Source organism: Trematomus bernacchii, unplaced genomic scaffold, assembly GCF_902827165.1.
Source record: "Trematomus bernacchii unplaced genomic scaffold, fTreBer1.1, whole genome shotgun sequence".
NCBI classification, from domain to species: domain Eukaryota; kingdom Metazoa; phylum Chordata; class Actinopteri; order Perciformes; family Nototheniidae; genus Trematomus; species Trematomus bernacchii.
The window spans coordinates 662,927-680,678 of NW_022987698.1; the positions used below are offsets into that span (position 1 = coordinate 662,927).

The window sequence follows — 17,752 nt, forward strand, 5'->3', positions numbered from 1 at the left end:
AAAGTGGCCAAAATCTGATCAGCTCATTTTCAGACAGGTTTTTATATAAATGGATCAGGACAAAAAGTGAGCGAATCTTTTTTCTTGAAACTTTCAGAATCTCTTTACACAGAGGGGACACATGTTTATGTATGAAAGACATGAAAAAGTGGATTTTGCACAATCGGTGACCTTTAAATTAATATAACACATTCAAAGTAGAGATTTGAGATCAGACCAGTTGAGACAGTCACTTTAATGGCAATCTAGATAATTACATAGCAGCAGGAACATTCAGAAAACATCTTTAACGTCTAAAATCTTGCAAAGCAACAATGGTATTTCATAAATATTCATATAGATAAATAAACTCTTCTGATGGGTATACATATTTTCATATATAACAAAAATGTGTTTGTACTTGGCTGGTAATTTCAAAACGACACAATTTCAACATGTACGTAAATGTGAAGCTAAAACAATGGTAAGAGGTTCTTCTCTTACCTAATTAAAAACTTTAATATGTAAATACTGCAGTATAGAACATCAAGTATCTACAATAACACATTGTATATTTACCCTTTAGAGTTCAGCTTACTATTTTGAACAGTTTGACTCTTTTTGAGGAAACCTGATAAACAGTCCAGTCCAAACTGTTGCCCTTCAAACAGCAACCCGTGATAAATCCGTACCTCGTGATTTATCCTTCAGTATTTCTCTGAACCAGACAAGATACATGTGCCTTGTTTAAATGAGTAGTTTGACATTTTGGGAGATACGCTCTTTTGCTTTCTGGAGAAGAGTGAGATAAGAAGATTGATACTCATGTATTTTGTCTGTTGTAAGGCTACAGCAGCCGATTAGCTTAGCCTAGCAGACAGACTGCTTAATCTGTATTTACATTTGTGAGAATAGTCTAGTTGAGATGATAATTAATCATTAATTTATCTTTTTACACTAGTTTTTCATTCATCTAAAACGATATCTTTTATACAGAGTAGGCTCTCTAATTTCACAGAAAACGTTACGACCAAATGGCCGAAAAAAGCGAAAAGAGCAGCTGAAAAATGAAAGCTTACAGCTGAACTATAGATAACAAATTTGTCATAAAACATCCAATAAATGTTTTGAAAAATCAATTTACTATCCCAGTGATTGTAGTCTGAACAACTATTTCTGCCCAGCTATTGCTTAAAAAATAATATTTTTGCACAACAAAGCACCGTAAAAACACTTTGTTATGCTGCACATGAGTTCTTATATTCGCTCTCTTTATGGCATTTGTTCGTAAACTTTTTCAGTGACCGTAGGGAGATGAGAACTACATACAATGCATATTGTTTTTCACTTAACTATTAGCTTGTCAATTTCAAAGGAACTGGAAGGCAGATTTTGTTACCATTGAATAGAGACAGAATGTTTTAGAGTCCAGACAGTGAATTTACATTTTGCCATTGAATTAAATGTTTTTTTTTCCAAAATAAATTATGACAAAAATAAAACACAAGAATTACAAAAAAAACGAACCTCCAGGAAAGTATACCACACTTGTCATTTTGATGACATAACTACAATCTAATATCTTATTGTGTTCCTATTTTTTTGTTAATAGGAGTATCTTCAGTGAAGGTTTCCTTACCGTTTCTATTTAGTGTTTAATTTTTACTCACGTCCGCTGCAACAAGTGTTAGGTTTATAGCACAAATGCCTGCCAAATATAAGTTTATCAGTGCCGATGTTTTCTTTTTCTGTTCCGTTTTTTTTTTCAATGGCTTACGTCTGTTTTTGCTCCTTACGGCCCGTCCACACGTAGGCGTGCGTTAAAGCTTCAACGCTGCTTCCCATTCACTTTGAATGGGGTGACGTCACGCTTTGCCGAACTGCATTGTGGTTCCGTCGCTTCGCTTTGCCTCCGTTGCTCGCTTCAAAAGTTGAGAAAAGTTCAACTTTTCAAGCTTCGACGGAAGTGTCTGCCAATCAAATCATATGCCAGTACAAGCTCTAGCCAATCAAACCGCGTGCTTGTGTGTCCGGGGCGGGATATTCATGTGATTGGTTGTTGGTCGAGCTTCAGACACGCCCGCCGGCAAGCTTCAACGCACGCTGCCGTGTGGATGCTGTGTTAGACTAGCTGTTTCTCCCTTTTTCCTGTTTTACGCTAAGCTAACTGGGCCATCTGACTGTTGCTTATAATTAACAGACAATTTCTTATCCAGGTTAATCATCTCCCAAAATGTCAAACCTTTTGCTTTGTGATGGCAGCACACTATCACCAAATACATTCTGAGTAAACAGTCCTTTTTTTTTTTTTATCAGTGTCCTCTCCCTCTGCTTAACACAACAGTATTTGCCAATATGTAAAGACAGACTAAAGCTTCAATATGCACATTCAATTCTGCAGCCTCTGTTGAGACCTAAAAGTCGTGTTCAGTTCACCAAGGCATCCTGAATGTGTCCAGTGACAAGCAAACCTTAAAAAAAACCGCCTGTTTGTTTGTGTTTCTGCTGTTTGTACTGCAGACAGTACCTCTCTTATGAGTTCTGCTCTGCTTTGATTCTCCTGTCATTACTTGATAATAAAGGTAGAAAATAACAGTCCTGGCCCTGGCCATCTCTTTAATGACAAGCCCCATTCTTCGGTGTGTGTCTGGCTGCTGGCGGGTTGTTCGGCTACAGCGGTCACCACGCTTCAGCACACTGCACTTCATCCTTTCATCTTACACAGCACTGATCAATGTGAGATCACAGGGCACACCACTTCATCTGCTGCCTGCCGACGTGTGTGTGTGTGTGTGTGTGTGTGTGTGTGTGTGTGTGTGTGTGTGTGTGTGTGTGTGTGTGTGTGTGATGGGTTTGTCTTCTCCCTTTCCCTCAGCAAGTAATTGGGTATGCCCAGAGGTTAAAAGTTGTGTAATCACTGTGTGTTCTTCTCCTCTCAGGGGACCGCATCGTGAAGTAAATTACTGTTCTTCTACATATCAATCACCATGTTGAGTTAAAATTACAGATAGCATACAAGCAGACAATATAACTTTGAATAAATGTAGGTAAGTGTCATACAACAAATGGCACATTTTATGTGTTTACATAGCTTGATAGCCTCTCAAAATGACGTAACAGGGCGAATAGATCAGAGAGATAGATGGAATGGGCTTCAAGCACACAACACAGCTGTGATTAGCAACCTACTGTATATCCAAACCTGTATCTAAACTGATATACATTGTTGTTTTTTTTATCAATATCACAGGTGTTCTCTCACTATCTATAAAAGAAGCAGGCGACTAGTACTTTTCAAAACATCTGGAATATGGTTACTTACAGGAAAGGACACACAAACAAAAATTCTGCAGTGAGCAACAATCTTTTGCAGGACGTGATAAAGAAACTTAGAAAAATTATCCTTCAAAAAGTTCTGTACATTTTAAATGTTTATCCACTCTGTAAGTGTAAAAATGTTGAAAGCCGCAGCTCTTTCAGAATGTTAATTTAAGGTTAAAGCTGCACAGATTTAACAGTCTTAAAGTCTTTAGGTAATTTGTTTCATGTAACAGTGAATGAACAAACTCTCAGAGTGTGACTAATTCTATTGTAGTTTACTTCGGCAAAGCCCTGAGCTTTCATTTATTTCACACTCTTCAGTCAGAGTTAGATTTGTTCACTATTGTTTCTTATGAAGTGGCACAATGTCTTAAAAACAAAACATTAGAGTAGAGATACCAAGGCAGCTTAGCGCCAAACGATAATGGATCAATCACAAGATCTGCACAAGAGATTTTTTAAAGAAGTAGTTCAAGAAAGGCTGGCAAAGCATTTCAAACGGGCCATTTAAGCCTCAACCATTCTATATAGCCTTTATATTCATGTACCCACTCGTCATCTGCCGTGGGACAGAGCAAAGAAAGAACAAGTGACCTTTTCATCCGGAGACACCGCGTCAAACTTGAGAAGATACTCTAGCAAGTTTCTTTCTATACTATACATGCTTCATGATTTGAAACTAGGGTGTAGTCCAGGATGTTATCCGTCTACAGTATATGCAAAAATCTGTGTCGTTACTCTGCCCAAAATACATTGGAAATAAGCAGGGATGTCTATGTGGGTTTAAGGTGGAGAACTTGCTCTTATGATTTGAGTTGCCCAAGTCAAGAAATATATTTTTCTCAAGAGTAAAACTTTCTACCAGACACGACACTTCTGCTCGGGGTTCATCAGACTGCCCTTCTTGCACTGGAAAGCTTCTGAGAACGCTTCGAAATTCTGGAGAGATCCAAGCACCCTAAAGACGATAGAAAAACAAAACATTATGAAAAGAGATGAAACATGTGATGAATGCTAGAGGAGCACTAAGGTAGAATCAAGCTTCCAAGTTTTTACATTTGGATCAGCGAATGGGCAAGCTGCCCTGAAACCTGAGCTCCTTAGTCCATCACACAGAACATCAGGTGAGCATGACGTACAAATATGTTAAATCTGGTTACATTTAAACCTAAAAATATCTGATTTATTTTGGCCACTTTTGGTTAAACCGCTGTGAACACAACACTAACATCCTGTCACATGTTATGGTAATATAACACATTTGTTAGCCAACAGTTGTCTATTTTCACATCCAGACGGAGCACCATTAGCATTTGATTTGTTTATGGCTGACTAAAAAACTATTTTTTACGTGTATGTTTTATTTGTTAGTCTCTATCAACTCATGACAAATATATCTGGTTCTTTAGCTGCTAAATGCTTCACTGTGTTCACCAGCTGGTCACTAATCTGTCTGAGCAGGTTGTATATATAATGTTTTTTTGGAGCGTTGTTTTGCTTCAAACAGCTGCTTGCTGTGCACAAAAACAAGCAGAGAGGATCTGAAGAGTTGGCATCACTACGATCACAATAGAGTGGTGTTTTAATTATGTCATTCAAACTAGCGATTAAGATATTAATGTTTATAAATCTGAGCATACTGAAGATCCTTACCTGTACTCTAAAGGACTGTGTGAGTCAGTCTTGATAGACTGGCTGGCATACTCGGGCCGATAAGCACCACACCATACCTAGAAAATAAAGGCAAAATCGACCTTAAAAAGCAACCATTGAAAGAAGCTTTCTGCAGACTGTTAGTATTAAAACCCTTTTTTACAAACTATAGAGTTAGTGTTTCCCTAACTCGTGTTTATATCATCATTTTACTTTGAATCTAATAATTATTCAAGCTCTTATGGTGCAAGTTTAGCAAGTTATTTTGCTCATGGACCAACGGACCAATTGTGAAACTCACCATCCCAATGGGGAGTCCTGACCTGTTTAATTATTGAAGACCGTTTTCTGCTTTTCTGCATAACATTTCCTGGCACCCAGATGCTCTTTACTTTGGCAGCTCCTCTCCATCCCCTATGTGAGTGTTTTGAGATTGCTTCACCAGCTGACCCTCTCCCTTTGTCCAAGTGTTTACTCGTCAGCACTAAAAAGCTGAAAAATGCCCCCCTCTGAGCTTTGGCTCTTGACTCCAGATTGAGAAATGATTGTCTGTCCCTTTGTCTGCTATATTAATACATCCAGGATCAACATTTCCTCGTTAGTCTTACATACTTGGGCAAAGTTAAGAAAGAACAGTTGCTTGTGGTCCATGTCTAGACCAGGGAGACGAGAATCCTCGCCGTTCATCTCCACCCACTTTAGGTAAGCCTGTAAATACACACATACACTTAGAGATTTAGGATATGTTAGTTCATTCCTTAAATTGTTGGGCATTTTTGCAGCTAACATCCAACCTTAAATGCTTGACGAACACCTCCATTGTCTGCAATGTTCTCCCCCAAAGTGCTGATTCCACTGACCTGCAGCCACACCGACAAAACCAAAAACACACACAGGCATGAAAACACTCATTCTGGTTTTTACTTAATACATAGTTTACAATCTCTGGGATTAACGCCAAGACACAACATCTCATTTAATAAATGCCACTGGGTGCTTACGTTTTGTCCACCTGCCAGCTTCCAGTTGAAGTTGCCATATTGTTGCACCATGCACTGTGACTGATCTTTAAAATGCTCAGCAGAGAAATTACTCCACCAGTTCAGCATATTACCATCTTTGTCAAAATTACGCCCTGTGAGGAAACACAATGCATTATGTTAAATATTGTTTGCCAAACATGATGCATCTAACAGTAACCTGTGTAACCAGTAATACACAGTTATTTTAAAATGACAGGGAATTTTAAACTGTATCTATCAGTTTGGGCTTCCCAAAATATCCATGAGGAATAACTTGTGTCTGACCATTGTCATCAAATCCGTGTGTGATCTCATGTCCGATAACCATTCCTATTCCACCGAAGTTAAGGGCCTGGTGCTGATGTTTACTGAAGAAAGGCGGCTGCAGGATTCCTGCTGGAAAGACTGGGAAGACAAAAACACCAGGAGTGAAACAATAAAACTGAAATACACTAAGGAGTCACTGACTAACCATTAAAAAAACACATCTATTATTTTTCCATAGAGGCAAAGCTCCTACCTATCTGATTCCTGTTGGGTGAGTAGAATGCGTTCACCACAGCAGCACCAATGATCCACCTGAGGAGTGATTGGTTTATAATTTAGAAAAGAGCACTACACTGCATTTTCAGTGGTATATACTATGCTAGAGAATCCATGCACAGCGCATATTTTGCATATGAAACAAAACATTAAAATCTTCACTACCAATGCTCTTTAATGATTACTTAATGATGTCACAGAGCAATCTTCACCTGTAGGACCTTTAGTTCTCCATTTTTGAAACGTTTTTTGTTATGTTTTCAGAACAACCACGTTAACTATCTATGAAACCGACATTTATCGACCTCATCTTAAATGGCGTTCTGTTGTGATGTTTTATGTCTCATAAAGTCATACAAAAACACAAAGATTACAGGAGCTTTAGTTCATAAGGACAGTTTGCTCTTTCAGATTTATCAGCAGCTTACAAGTCTGGGTCGACTGGTTCTCTGAGCTTCTTCAGACTCTTCTGTGCTTCAGACTTGAGGTTTTCAAGGATGTTCTCAAAGTAGTTTTCTTCACTAAAATTCAGCTGAAACCGGACAATCAGAGATCAGTGACATGTCAGGTATTTCCAGCGTGGCTTAGGAACAGACCCAGTCCTTACTTACATGAGCGTACTCCTGGTCAAGCTTCTGGTTGCTTTTCTGCAGAATATGATCCGGATAGCCAATATGCTCCTTGATTGCCATGGCCTATGTGACATACAGAACAATTAGTGTGATTATATGGAACATCTAAAGAAGATAAACCCATATATTTTTGGCTTGGCTTCCTCTGATACCTTCTCTCTTGCCTTCTCCTTCGAAGGAGTATCCATCCAGCTCAACTCCTCCAGTGTTTCCACATACGCTTGCTGGATCTTACCGATAAGGTCACTGACCTGTGAACAAAGTAATTAAATCTCATACAGAAGCAAGCTGTCATAGTTATGGGGCCCTGAATAACACATTATATTTTGTGTATAACATACTGTACATTGTGTTCATTTAACACATATTTAATCAATTATGTTCAAAGAATGCAAGGGGCGATGACAATAACAACTACTCTAACAATTGTGTGTGAAAAGCAGAAAATGCATTAAAGTGCACTTTAAGTCCAAGAGAAATACTCAGTGATTTTGCACATACCTATCAACTAACACATTTAAATGAAATAAGGCAACCCAGTCAGTTTTTGGCGCTGCAAAATAAACGCAAAAGTGCCAAAAGCTAGCCTTGAATGGCCATTTCAGGCTGGCGCTAAAAGCAAGTCAATCTCCATAAACCCCCATGGTAAAATGCTCAACTTTACAGCAGAAATAAATATGTTTTACTGCCTGATACAAAATAAACTTGTTTTTGATACAATTTCAGGCAGGCTTCAAAACTAAGCGTTTCAGGTATAAGACAGTATGAGAAAAATAATGTGTGTTTTGAACATCAAACTGGGGGTTACAGAAGTGAAGCCCTTACCATTCGTTTGCTTTCTCCAGCAAAAGTCTCATGCACATACAGAGCTCCAACTGCGTTCTCCATGCTGTTCTGGACATACCGGACACATTCCCGCCACCAAGCATCCTCCACAGTGGTCCCGTAGAGAGTCTGACACAGACAGCAGACACATTGTAGGTCAGTTTTTGAATATGCTCATTTTAATATGTGCTGGCTTATCATCGTCATCGCACCTTTCTGTAACGGGCTCTGGCGTCTTTGAAACGGCGGCTCAAGCTATTAACCCTGTCAATGATGAGCTGCCAGGTGAGGTAGTTCTGCATAGTCCTGCAATTATAAATTATACAATATCTTGTTAAAGTGTTACTGAATTGTAAATATTCTGTAATATGTTCATTTTCATGGATTCTGTATAGCCCTCTTGGCCTGACCTGACACTGTGTTTGGGGAGAACGTCATTCATCTTCTCGAGGTACGGAGAGCTGTACACCACCACCTCCTCCTCCAGCTGGATGTCAACAGACACGCTGGCCAGAACACCTTGGATAAAACGTGTCCAGTTAAAACCCTGCAAAACAAAGAGGTAGGAGATGTTTTCGCGTATTAAATACATTTTTAGAGATGTCCTTCTGCTCTCAGTTTTATGTTAATCGAATGTGTTTGGGTTAAGGACAAAGTCAAGACATTTAAAGACAACAACTTGGACACTTTTCTCTGACATTGTCTTGACCAAACGTTAATTGTTCAATATAAAAATAATTGTTTTTGCAAACCTACTTATGAGAGAGTGTTTGTTGTTTCCCCGCTTCCTGTTTTTGTGCTAGGCTAACGAGTAAGCTTCATATCAATTTACAGAAATTAAAGCGGTGTCACTCTTTTTATCTTACTTGGCAATAAGGCAAATTGAAGGTGTATTTAAAAGAAATTGAGCTATTTCTTTCATGTGTGAGATACAGATATTCTTACCCAGGTCTTAGTTCAACTCTAGTATAAACAATGTGCCTTATTTAAAGAATGGCCAGCTATGGTTCATCATTACCAAGTAAAAAAGCTGTCAACTTCTCTGCTCAAAGGCACCTCAAAGTACTTGTTTATAAAGCGGTAACATAATTGTTTATGTGTTTGAATAGGTGACTTTTAGTACAAAAAACAAATGAAATAACACGTACATTAAAGTTGAATGTGCTCTGTAGCTCTCCAAGTGTCATCTTGTTGTAGAGAACGGTGACATCTTGGCGCTCCTCTGCCGGTGATGTGGCCTGTCCAACAAACAGGAAGGAAGAAGCTTTCCATAAACTGATCTTGGTTATATATATTCACATTTTCTCTCCTTTCATCAGCAAAGTGAACTGAAACAGAGAGGAGGTTCTCATTTTTCATCTTGTCATTATTCCTTTTTCCTTTGCCTTTGTCGCACAATTCCATTTCCTGTTGTGGTTGGCACTCACATTGGCGATGTCTGTCTCCAGCTCCAGCACTTGTATCATTTCCTCCCACACTCGGTCGTCATCCTGAGTCAAGTTCCTGTCCTCTCGAGTTATCTTCGCAATAGAAACCATGAAGTGTAGATAGGCCTCTCGAACCTACGGTGCAATCACAAGCTATAAAATGCTGTTTTCCACAACAAATCACAGTTGTGTCAGATTAATGAAGGTGAATTGTATTACAATATGTTGTACCACTCAAATAAGAAGAAAATGACAATGATACTTTAAAAAAAAATATATATATATATATAATCCAGGGACTATGAGAACTTTGAATTGTGATTTAGGACGGGCTGTCACTGTTGACAACTTGACGACTTTCTTGCTAGATTTAAAGACTTTATGAGCTAGTACTGATTCTCATTAGAAAAGAGTCGACACTGGGTTTTTAACTTGGACTTTTTTATATTTAGCTCACTCTTGCTGGCTTCTCTTCAATGATACCGAACCGAGAATTAAGACCAGAGATAATATGGACCTGACAGTTTATTGTAACAAGTAATAATTATCATTCTGTCAATGATGTTAAGACCAAAAAAGGAAATCCCTTCATCCAATTGTATTTTAAATGATGGAGGAAGAAATCCGAGCGAAAGGTTTCTCCATATTTTACGAATAAAACAAAAATGGTCTCCATGATCGGTGATAGTGTACAGTAGTCAGAAAATATGTTTGAGAACTTACTTTTTTGTAGTTTCCATCGTTGAAGTAATAGTCTCTTGATGGCATTCCAAGTCCCGGCTGGTCAATCTAAACAGATTTACAAAAATAACATTATTTATGTTATTGTTGGACTTTGGTGAATTCTAACCAACCCTTTTAAACAACAAAGTCAGACAACTGTACAAAGAAACAGTAATAGACCAGCAACTTACAGTACATGTTCCTCAAGGTTAAATTACAGTTTTTATCAATTGAGTATTGAGTAGAGGGCATAGATTACTGATTTTATTTGGTTGGCCTTTTAAGGTGGCTAAAATACGTGTTGCTGATGCAGCAGTACAATCACTCTGCTTTTATGGCTATGACTATGTACCTATGTAGTGATAAAGTACATACAATGAATCCCCTTAAAACAATTAGAAACTACTCCTTTAAGAGACACACAAACACATAATGGCTCTATAAAGACATCAGGACTGTTAAGTGTTGTTTTGTGGTCTTACATAAATTATATGGCGCCGAGAGTCCCGGTCGTCCGTCCACACATACATGTCCAGCAGAACCTTCTTGTGGAAATGAGCAGTAAGCTTGGCCAGTGTGTCCTCAAGGCTCCATGCTTCCTCTGCAATTATAGGGTGGGGGGGGGGGGGGGGGGGGGGGGGGGGGGGGGGGGGGGGGGGGGGGGTTTAATTTAAACAAGGTAATCATTTTGTAAATAACTATTTAATTTAGCATCATGCAAAAATGAGGCTCCCTCTTCTTCCGCTGCACATTTAACTGGGCAATCTGTGTAAATCTGTGTGTGCAGATGCGTCTATGTTTGGTTAATGCTGTTTGAGCATCTGTCTATGATTGCATTTAATTAACGTGGCAAGAGCCAGGAGCTTGGGGAAGAGCAGTGTAGACTATTTAAAGCCCACTTTACAATCCTCAGTGAGGACCTGCTTCTATACTCAACACACTCCCAAACTCCACACATGACCGCTCTGATGAAGAGCCTCGGTCGGACTCTTGACAATTGTGTAGAATTGCTTAGTCGTACACAGCAATTCTACATGTGTGAGCAAATGTATCTGAGTAGGACGTATTGCAGGTGCACATGTGCATGTTTGTACAGAACAAGCTGTGGACATTAGGCTGTGTTTGTACCGGTAGTGATGTTCCAGTCATCTGTCGCCACAGGCCAGTCCCCGATACTCTCGATGAGCCTCAGGAGGGGCCTAGAGTCACGCTGCTCTATGAGGCCTGCACCAAAAATATATATCATATAATGATATATATATCATAAACATACAACCACACTTTAGTCCCTTCATTCTGTCGGAAAACCACATTATTAAGATTGACTTTTAGTTTTATCTTTGAAACATCAAGTGAAAAAAACAATTGCAACTGACAAATACTTTTTCTTTTTAACCACCATGGATGAGAAATCAATAAAAGGGTAATACATTCTGTAAGATATCCTGCTAGGCTACATCTGGTTAGTATCTGCAGGTCCTATAGATTCTTCAAGGTTTTTAAAATTCAAAATGTTTAAAATTACATTTTTGAAGCTTTTAACTTGGTGATCCCCTGCAGAATCCTGGCTGTGTGATAGCCTGCTACATAAACAACTTCAGAAACTGTCAATTTCAGACAGCACAAAGAGAGCCTTACTCTCATTCATGCAGGAGTTGTAAAGGACTTTGGCCTTCTTGATGGCATTTCTGTCCTCTTCATTGTCCGTCTCGAGAACACCTGAAACAACAAAACACATGCATGCAGACATTGTATCTCTGAATGAAGCCCCCTCATGGCCCTGCATGCTGCAGTCCACTGAAACCCAGCTGACCTTTGAGTACAATCTCTAGCTTGTCCCGCAGAATGTCAAAGATGCTGTGGCGGGAGCTCGTCTCCGGGATCACGTGTCTCTCCAGCCAACCCCCGCACGCGTACTGGTAGAAGTTATCACAAGGCTCCACAGACTTATCCATGTTCTGCAACAGTCGAGCAGCTTTGAGGCATCACAGAGACAAGAGAGGTGAGGGAGGCAGGACAGTGAACATCGTGATGTGGATATAACATACTTTGAAAGGAAAGGGGGCTGACTTTGTTTACATAACGGAACAGCAAGAGAGCGAATAAGATAACAGTCCCTCTCACCTGCAGTAACACAGTCTGCAGTTGTACACACACTGTTGGAGCGAATCAGCTGGCCTGAAACAAATCAGTGTCAACATTCATGAGAAAGCATGCGCACCATTTGACAAACTACCCCCAGACTGAGACAAGGAGGATGTTGTTGTGTGAAAAATCTCAAACTAAATAGATGTATGTGTGGTCTGTGTGTGACGGTCAGTGTCTGTGTCAGCAGTGACTTTGTTCTTTCACTTTTGTGTGGCAATGCTGATCAGGCAGTAAAGGGAATTACAGTATTACAGTGACTATCAGAGGTGCAGGCTTCAATATGACACATGCAAACCCACTTATCCCACGGTGCGACCTTTGTAGAGTTTATAAGCTTAAAGCGACCAACGCTCACCTTCACTTGTTGTGCTCCTCGACAAAGTTGTCCTGTTGGATTGCTCTGCATTGGTTGGAAGAAACATGTACAAACATTAGACACAGTCAGGGCATCTTATAATGATCAATTATCATTTACAGTAAGCATGGGGAAACACAATTATGTCCCAGGCAGAGTTGTATTTGTGTTTGCAAGTCAACAAAATCCTGAAATAAAGAGCCTACAGTTAAAAATCGTTATCATTAAACCTGTCTGTGTGTATAGTTGATATACTGTATGGTATTTTGAAGTGAAAGCCTTATTTTGCTGGAGTAACACTAACCTTTAAAAATCTCTAAAAAGGTTAGCCAATGAAGTGTGCATCAATATTGCATCTGAAAGCACGTCTAGGGTCAGGATTATTTCCTGTGTCGATGCCAACTCGCAGTCACACATACAAAGCAGGAAGACCCTTGTCATTATGCTGCCATCTGTAATATCTGGATCTTTCCTCAGTGATCCATTACCTTTCACAACCGATGTGTAGAGGACTGCCAACCCAGCCAAGGCACAGCTGACCAACAGCAGCAGCACGGACAGACCGATTTCTGCAACAGTCCAACGGCGCTTTCCAGGTTTACTTGATTTCTCCATGATATCCATTTGGCTTTCGGATTTGCCCATATTCCTCCTGACTGCCGGCTCTGTGGGAAAGACACTGTTAAAGTGTGGGATGGTCCAGGCAGAGAGAGAGGTGTGTGTGTGTGTGTGTGTGTGTGTGTGTGTGTGTGTGTGTGTGTGTGTGTGTGTGTGTGTGTGTGTGTGCGTGTGCGTGTGCGTGTGCGTGTGTATATGTGTGTGTGGGCAGTGATCCATCAGTAAACTGTGCCAGCCGACCTGCAGTGAGTGAGCTTCAACTGCTTAACACCTACAACAACTTCACTGACAGGAGTTGTGAAACTGTTCTGGTCTCGTTGCAGAAACACAGTTTGACACTAGACAAGTTATTCTTGCTATTCTGCTTATTTCTGCAGCCTTTGCATAACTATATTTGAGCATGTTGAATACACAAAATATGGCCTTTAAAATTCATGATAGTCTTAATAAAAACTAAGCGGGACGAAATTCTCCTTAAATGTATCAATGCTATCTTAAAGGGGACCTATCATGCAAAATGCACTTTTGTACGTCTTTTATACATGAATGTGTGTCCCCGGTGTTCCAGGGAACTCACCAAGTGTCAGAAAACACAACCCTCTCTATTTTCCTCCATACCCAAATCTCTAAAAAAGGGGCTGCAACGGATCTGATCAAAACTGATCCAGATTTGAACACTGTCCTGACGTCAGGACGGTGGCGCTACGGCTATTGGGCCAACTCCACCAATCAGGAGGAGACAACCACGGCATTGCCGTTCGAAAGCGCTGGAGACGCTGTAGTACATATGCCAGGCCTCTAGATGGTGCTGTTCTCACAGAATCTGCCCTTGCAAAAACAGAGCTAACATTCAAATTGAGCGAAATGAGGCATGGCTAAAATGCATGATCTGTTTGGTATTTTGAAAAAAAAAAAGTATAAATATGCCTTATATAGGTATGGTCCTACACTATATTATTCAAATATAGCACGATAGGTCCACTTTAATGTGAGATCAACTCATAATGGACTGGGAGATTAAGTAGGAACTGACACAATGACTGCTTTGTCTATATTAGCTTTTGTTTGCTGCAAGGGACATCATTGGTTTCCAACCTGGAAACAATGAGTTGACTTTGTCATGTGAAATAGCTGATAATATCTCAATCTTTTAAAAATCCTCGGAAGGAAACAGGAACTGAGAAAAAAAGTCCACACTTCAACCAAAGACAGTGAAAAGTAGAAATACCTTTGTTTTAATTGCTCACAAGCCAAAAATATAAGAATCCTCAGAAATAAGGAACACAAACATAAGTGATGCATGTATGTGTTATGGGAGCTTGATAGGTCCAGTAGCGCTAATGTTTGAGCTATAAACATGAGTTTTATTTTAATGACTTGTGCCGCAGGCCAGTATGAGTAATGCTATTTATTGTCAATTTTGTAAAGGTAGTTTGGTAGCTGTCTTTATATGTACATTGTTGTTTGTCTTATACAATATTTGAGTTAAACCAATCATTCAACACCTTCTCTTTCCATTTTGAATTTGAAACAGATATCATACTAATTTCTCTCAGTAATATTATTATTTACTTTCCCCATATAGCCCAGCCCTTCTGCCACATAGTGTCTTGCCTGTTGAAATGATTATTTTACTTTAATAATGATAGTTCTCAAGGGCCCAGTGCCCCTGTTTTAATAACATTTTGTTTAGTGCATGAGGGACATTATTTTCCACTTAATCATTGAGCTCCATCTGTTGTTAATATAGGAGAGACAGTTTTTGTGTATAATTAATATGACATTAATTCTGGAAACAATTTGGGGAACAGAAACAGATGAAATATTTGCCCAACACACACACACATGCATGCTATTAGGCCTTAAGACATAGCCTAAGCCCATACTTCAAGAGAGCTCATTTCTCTGCACAATTATGATGTATGTGTGAACACAATATTGCAAATGAACATTTGTGCAGAGGACAAAACCACAATCACCCGTGGCTTTCAGCAGCATTGCTTTGTATCTATTCACTCTGCAGCACCTGTTTCTCCATAACCAGCACCATTGCCCTATCATTAGGCCTGACAGGGGACAGGCTGTAAATCAGAGGTCCACACTGCTGTGCCCCATTAGCCCTAACTGATGAATACTCATGGGCACATATCTGGCACTACAGTGATGAAGAGCAGGCAGGGGCTTGTTAGAGCTTCACTCACTGACACCCTCAGTATCACAGTGCACATAAACGACTCTGAGGCACAATCCAGCCATACTGTACTGCATCAAAGACAGGCCTCACTTAGCAATAATGTGCAGTCCACAATGCAAGATCTACATCTTTGAATGTCCTCAGATGATGAGCTGTGCTCCATTTCTGTTTAATTTCTCCCTGTTTTTGGGAGGAATTCAGGCATTTTAAATTGTATTTATGAATAACCCCATGCATAATAAGTCTCTGGCTTCTTTCCATTTCAATAAAGCAAAATGACAAAAAAAACATGTAAAAAAATTCAAATAATATCTATTTTAGGAATTGGCGAAATGGCTTTACAAAAAGACAATTCTCCCTAGAGCAATACATCGGACTCACAAGCCTTTGGTGAATCCAAAAGAACATTATGTCAGCCAACCATTTTAAATATTAAAAAATGTAATGTAGACATATTATGAATATAGTGTTTTATCTGATGATGATATACTGTATTCTTTATTATTTTTGAAACATGCTGTTTAAATCAAGTATAATATGACACATTTTTACTTTCTTCCTAGCAAATATATGAATCATTATTTTATATTATTTTTATTTATTTTTTATGGCTTGAATTGTACTTTTTATTGTGATTGCAGACTGCAGACAGTATTTGTTTAGCCTGGGAGACAAATCCCAGGGCCACAATTTTACGGCTGCCTTTTGCTATGAGTGCAAGGTAATAAACGGTGCATTTGCAACTAAAAAGAAAAACAGAAAGACGCCAGGAACAAAATAAAAGTCTGCATTGACAGAGAAGATCTGCTTCTCTTCCTCCAGCTGCCGCGCTACACAACATCGTCCAGCTTCATGCTCGTGAACCACAGTGAGGCTTCTGCAGATTATGCGTCAAAGAGGGAATAGTTACAACAACAAATAAAAAAGAAAAATGGGCAGACTAAGCAACAATATTAAGATTCATTACTGGCTTACATTTCCAAAATGATCTAAAGTCAAGCAAAAACACACACATTTAAAGCAAACACATTGACCAATAGTACCACCTTCCAGATCCTTTAAATTTACTTCAACATCTAAAATCTCTGACCGTTTCAAGTTCCCAGGAAACCAACTTCTACATCATGAAAACAATAGATATAAAGCTTTTATTTTCTACACATGTATGCACACAGGCTAAGACAGATTTATATGAAGACACTGATGATTCAACCCTAATTGAGGACCGGTTGGTAAACATGTGGTCGTTCATTTACTTAGACTAACATTAAAGAACAATTTTCTACCAACATGAAGTAGGTAGATATGCATTTTATATGCATGAAATAACTGTTCACAAAGCAGTGGCATGGTGTAAGCCAACAGGTCAGAGGTTTAAATTAAGCCTTTCTCTGAAGTTGAGACCAATCAGTGCTGAATGTTTTCAGGTCTGCTTGTTTTAAGCACATTAATTAAGATTACGTTCAGTGACTGGTACAATTCTTCTCTAAACGTACTGCTCCAAACAAAACAAGGATTAACTCGCAGGTCAGACTGCCAACACACGTTCTCTGGTTCAGTATAATTTGCTTTGCTACTTATCGTATAGTACACCTCAAAGTCTATAAATACAACTTGAAATCTTAAAAAAATTCTTACAAATCTGTCCTGGGACAGCCGAGGATCTGGCGGGAGTGATTCCTAAAGGCTGCAGTTTCAGGTGGCTAACTTGGCTTTGGTGCTTCTCAGCAAACAGGAATATAATCTGAAGGATCCAGAGGCTTACCTTTGTATGTGGATGGTAGAAGTCCCTGAGCCGTTTCCCCCCACAGCGCGCTAATATCTCAAACACCCCTGCTGAGCATCCACTCAGAGCTGGTGTGTAGAGAAATGAGTCTGTGCTGCGGGTTGAAGGAGACGTTATCCAGCTCAGTGTGCTGCTCAGGGAATGAGTGAGGCAGCAAAGGGAGAGCGAGAGCAAGACACAGATGGAGGGAGGAAGGGAGGGAGGGAGGGAGAGAGAGAGGGAGGAAGAGGAGGGAGAGGAGGCAGATGGGAGGTGATAGTACAGCATTGTTTTTTCGTGATAAGATGTTGGGGATCTGTTTGTTATGAGGGGATGAGGATGGTTATGATATGTGTGTATCTGAAGGGTCAACAGGATGTGTTACAGTGAGCATACATTTCCCATTTTTCTCCCGGTGGTGTGTCCCCAGCTGGAAAGGAAAGGGCAGGAAAATCTGGAAAGCTTGCAGGGAGATAACACAAACGTGTTTTTAAAGCTCTCTGCAGACAGATAATCTTGCAACTGAGTTTCTAAACCTCTTCAAGCT

The 17,752-nt window shown here is 39.6% G+C and overlaps 1 protein-coding gene across 1 annotated transcript; it reads right to left on the reverse strand.

Moving 5' to 3' along the window:
* Positions 1 to 218: 218 nt before the first annotated feature.
* mmel1 (membrane metallo-endopeptidase-like 1) lies at positions 219 to 17,352 on the reverse strand. Its single transcript, XM_034139556.1, has 24 exons — positions 17,206 to 17,352; positions 13,117 to 13,293; positions 12,629 to 12,673; positions 12,250 to 12,303; positions 11,939 to 12,100; positions 11,764 to 11,844; positions 11,254 to 11,349; positions 10,608 to 10,726; positions 10,126 to 10,191; positions 9,403 to 9,537; positions 9,124 to 9,213; positions 8,386 to 8,522; positions 8,188 to 8,281; positions 7,976 to 8,104; positions 7,303 to 7,401; positions 7,130 to 7,213; positions 6,947 to 7,050; positions 6,496 to 6,554; positions 6,261 to 6,380; positions 5,955 to 6,088; positions 5,748 to 5,813; positions 5,566 to 5,661; positions 4,954 to 5,030; positions 219 to 4,258 (listed from the first exon to the last, which is right to left on the reverse strand). Exons 2-24 carry the CDS (start codon positions 13,271 to 13,273, stop codon positions 4,159 to 4,161), a joined length of 2,304 nt encoding a protein of 767 aa, XP_033995447.1. The 5' UTR covers positions 13,274 to 13,293; positions 17,206 to 17,352; the 3' UTR covers positions 219 to 4,158.
* Positions 17,353 to 17,752: the final 400 nt, after the last annotated feature.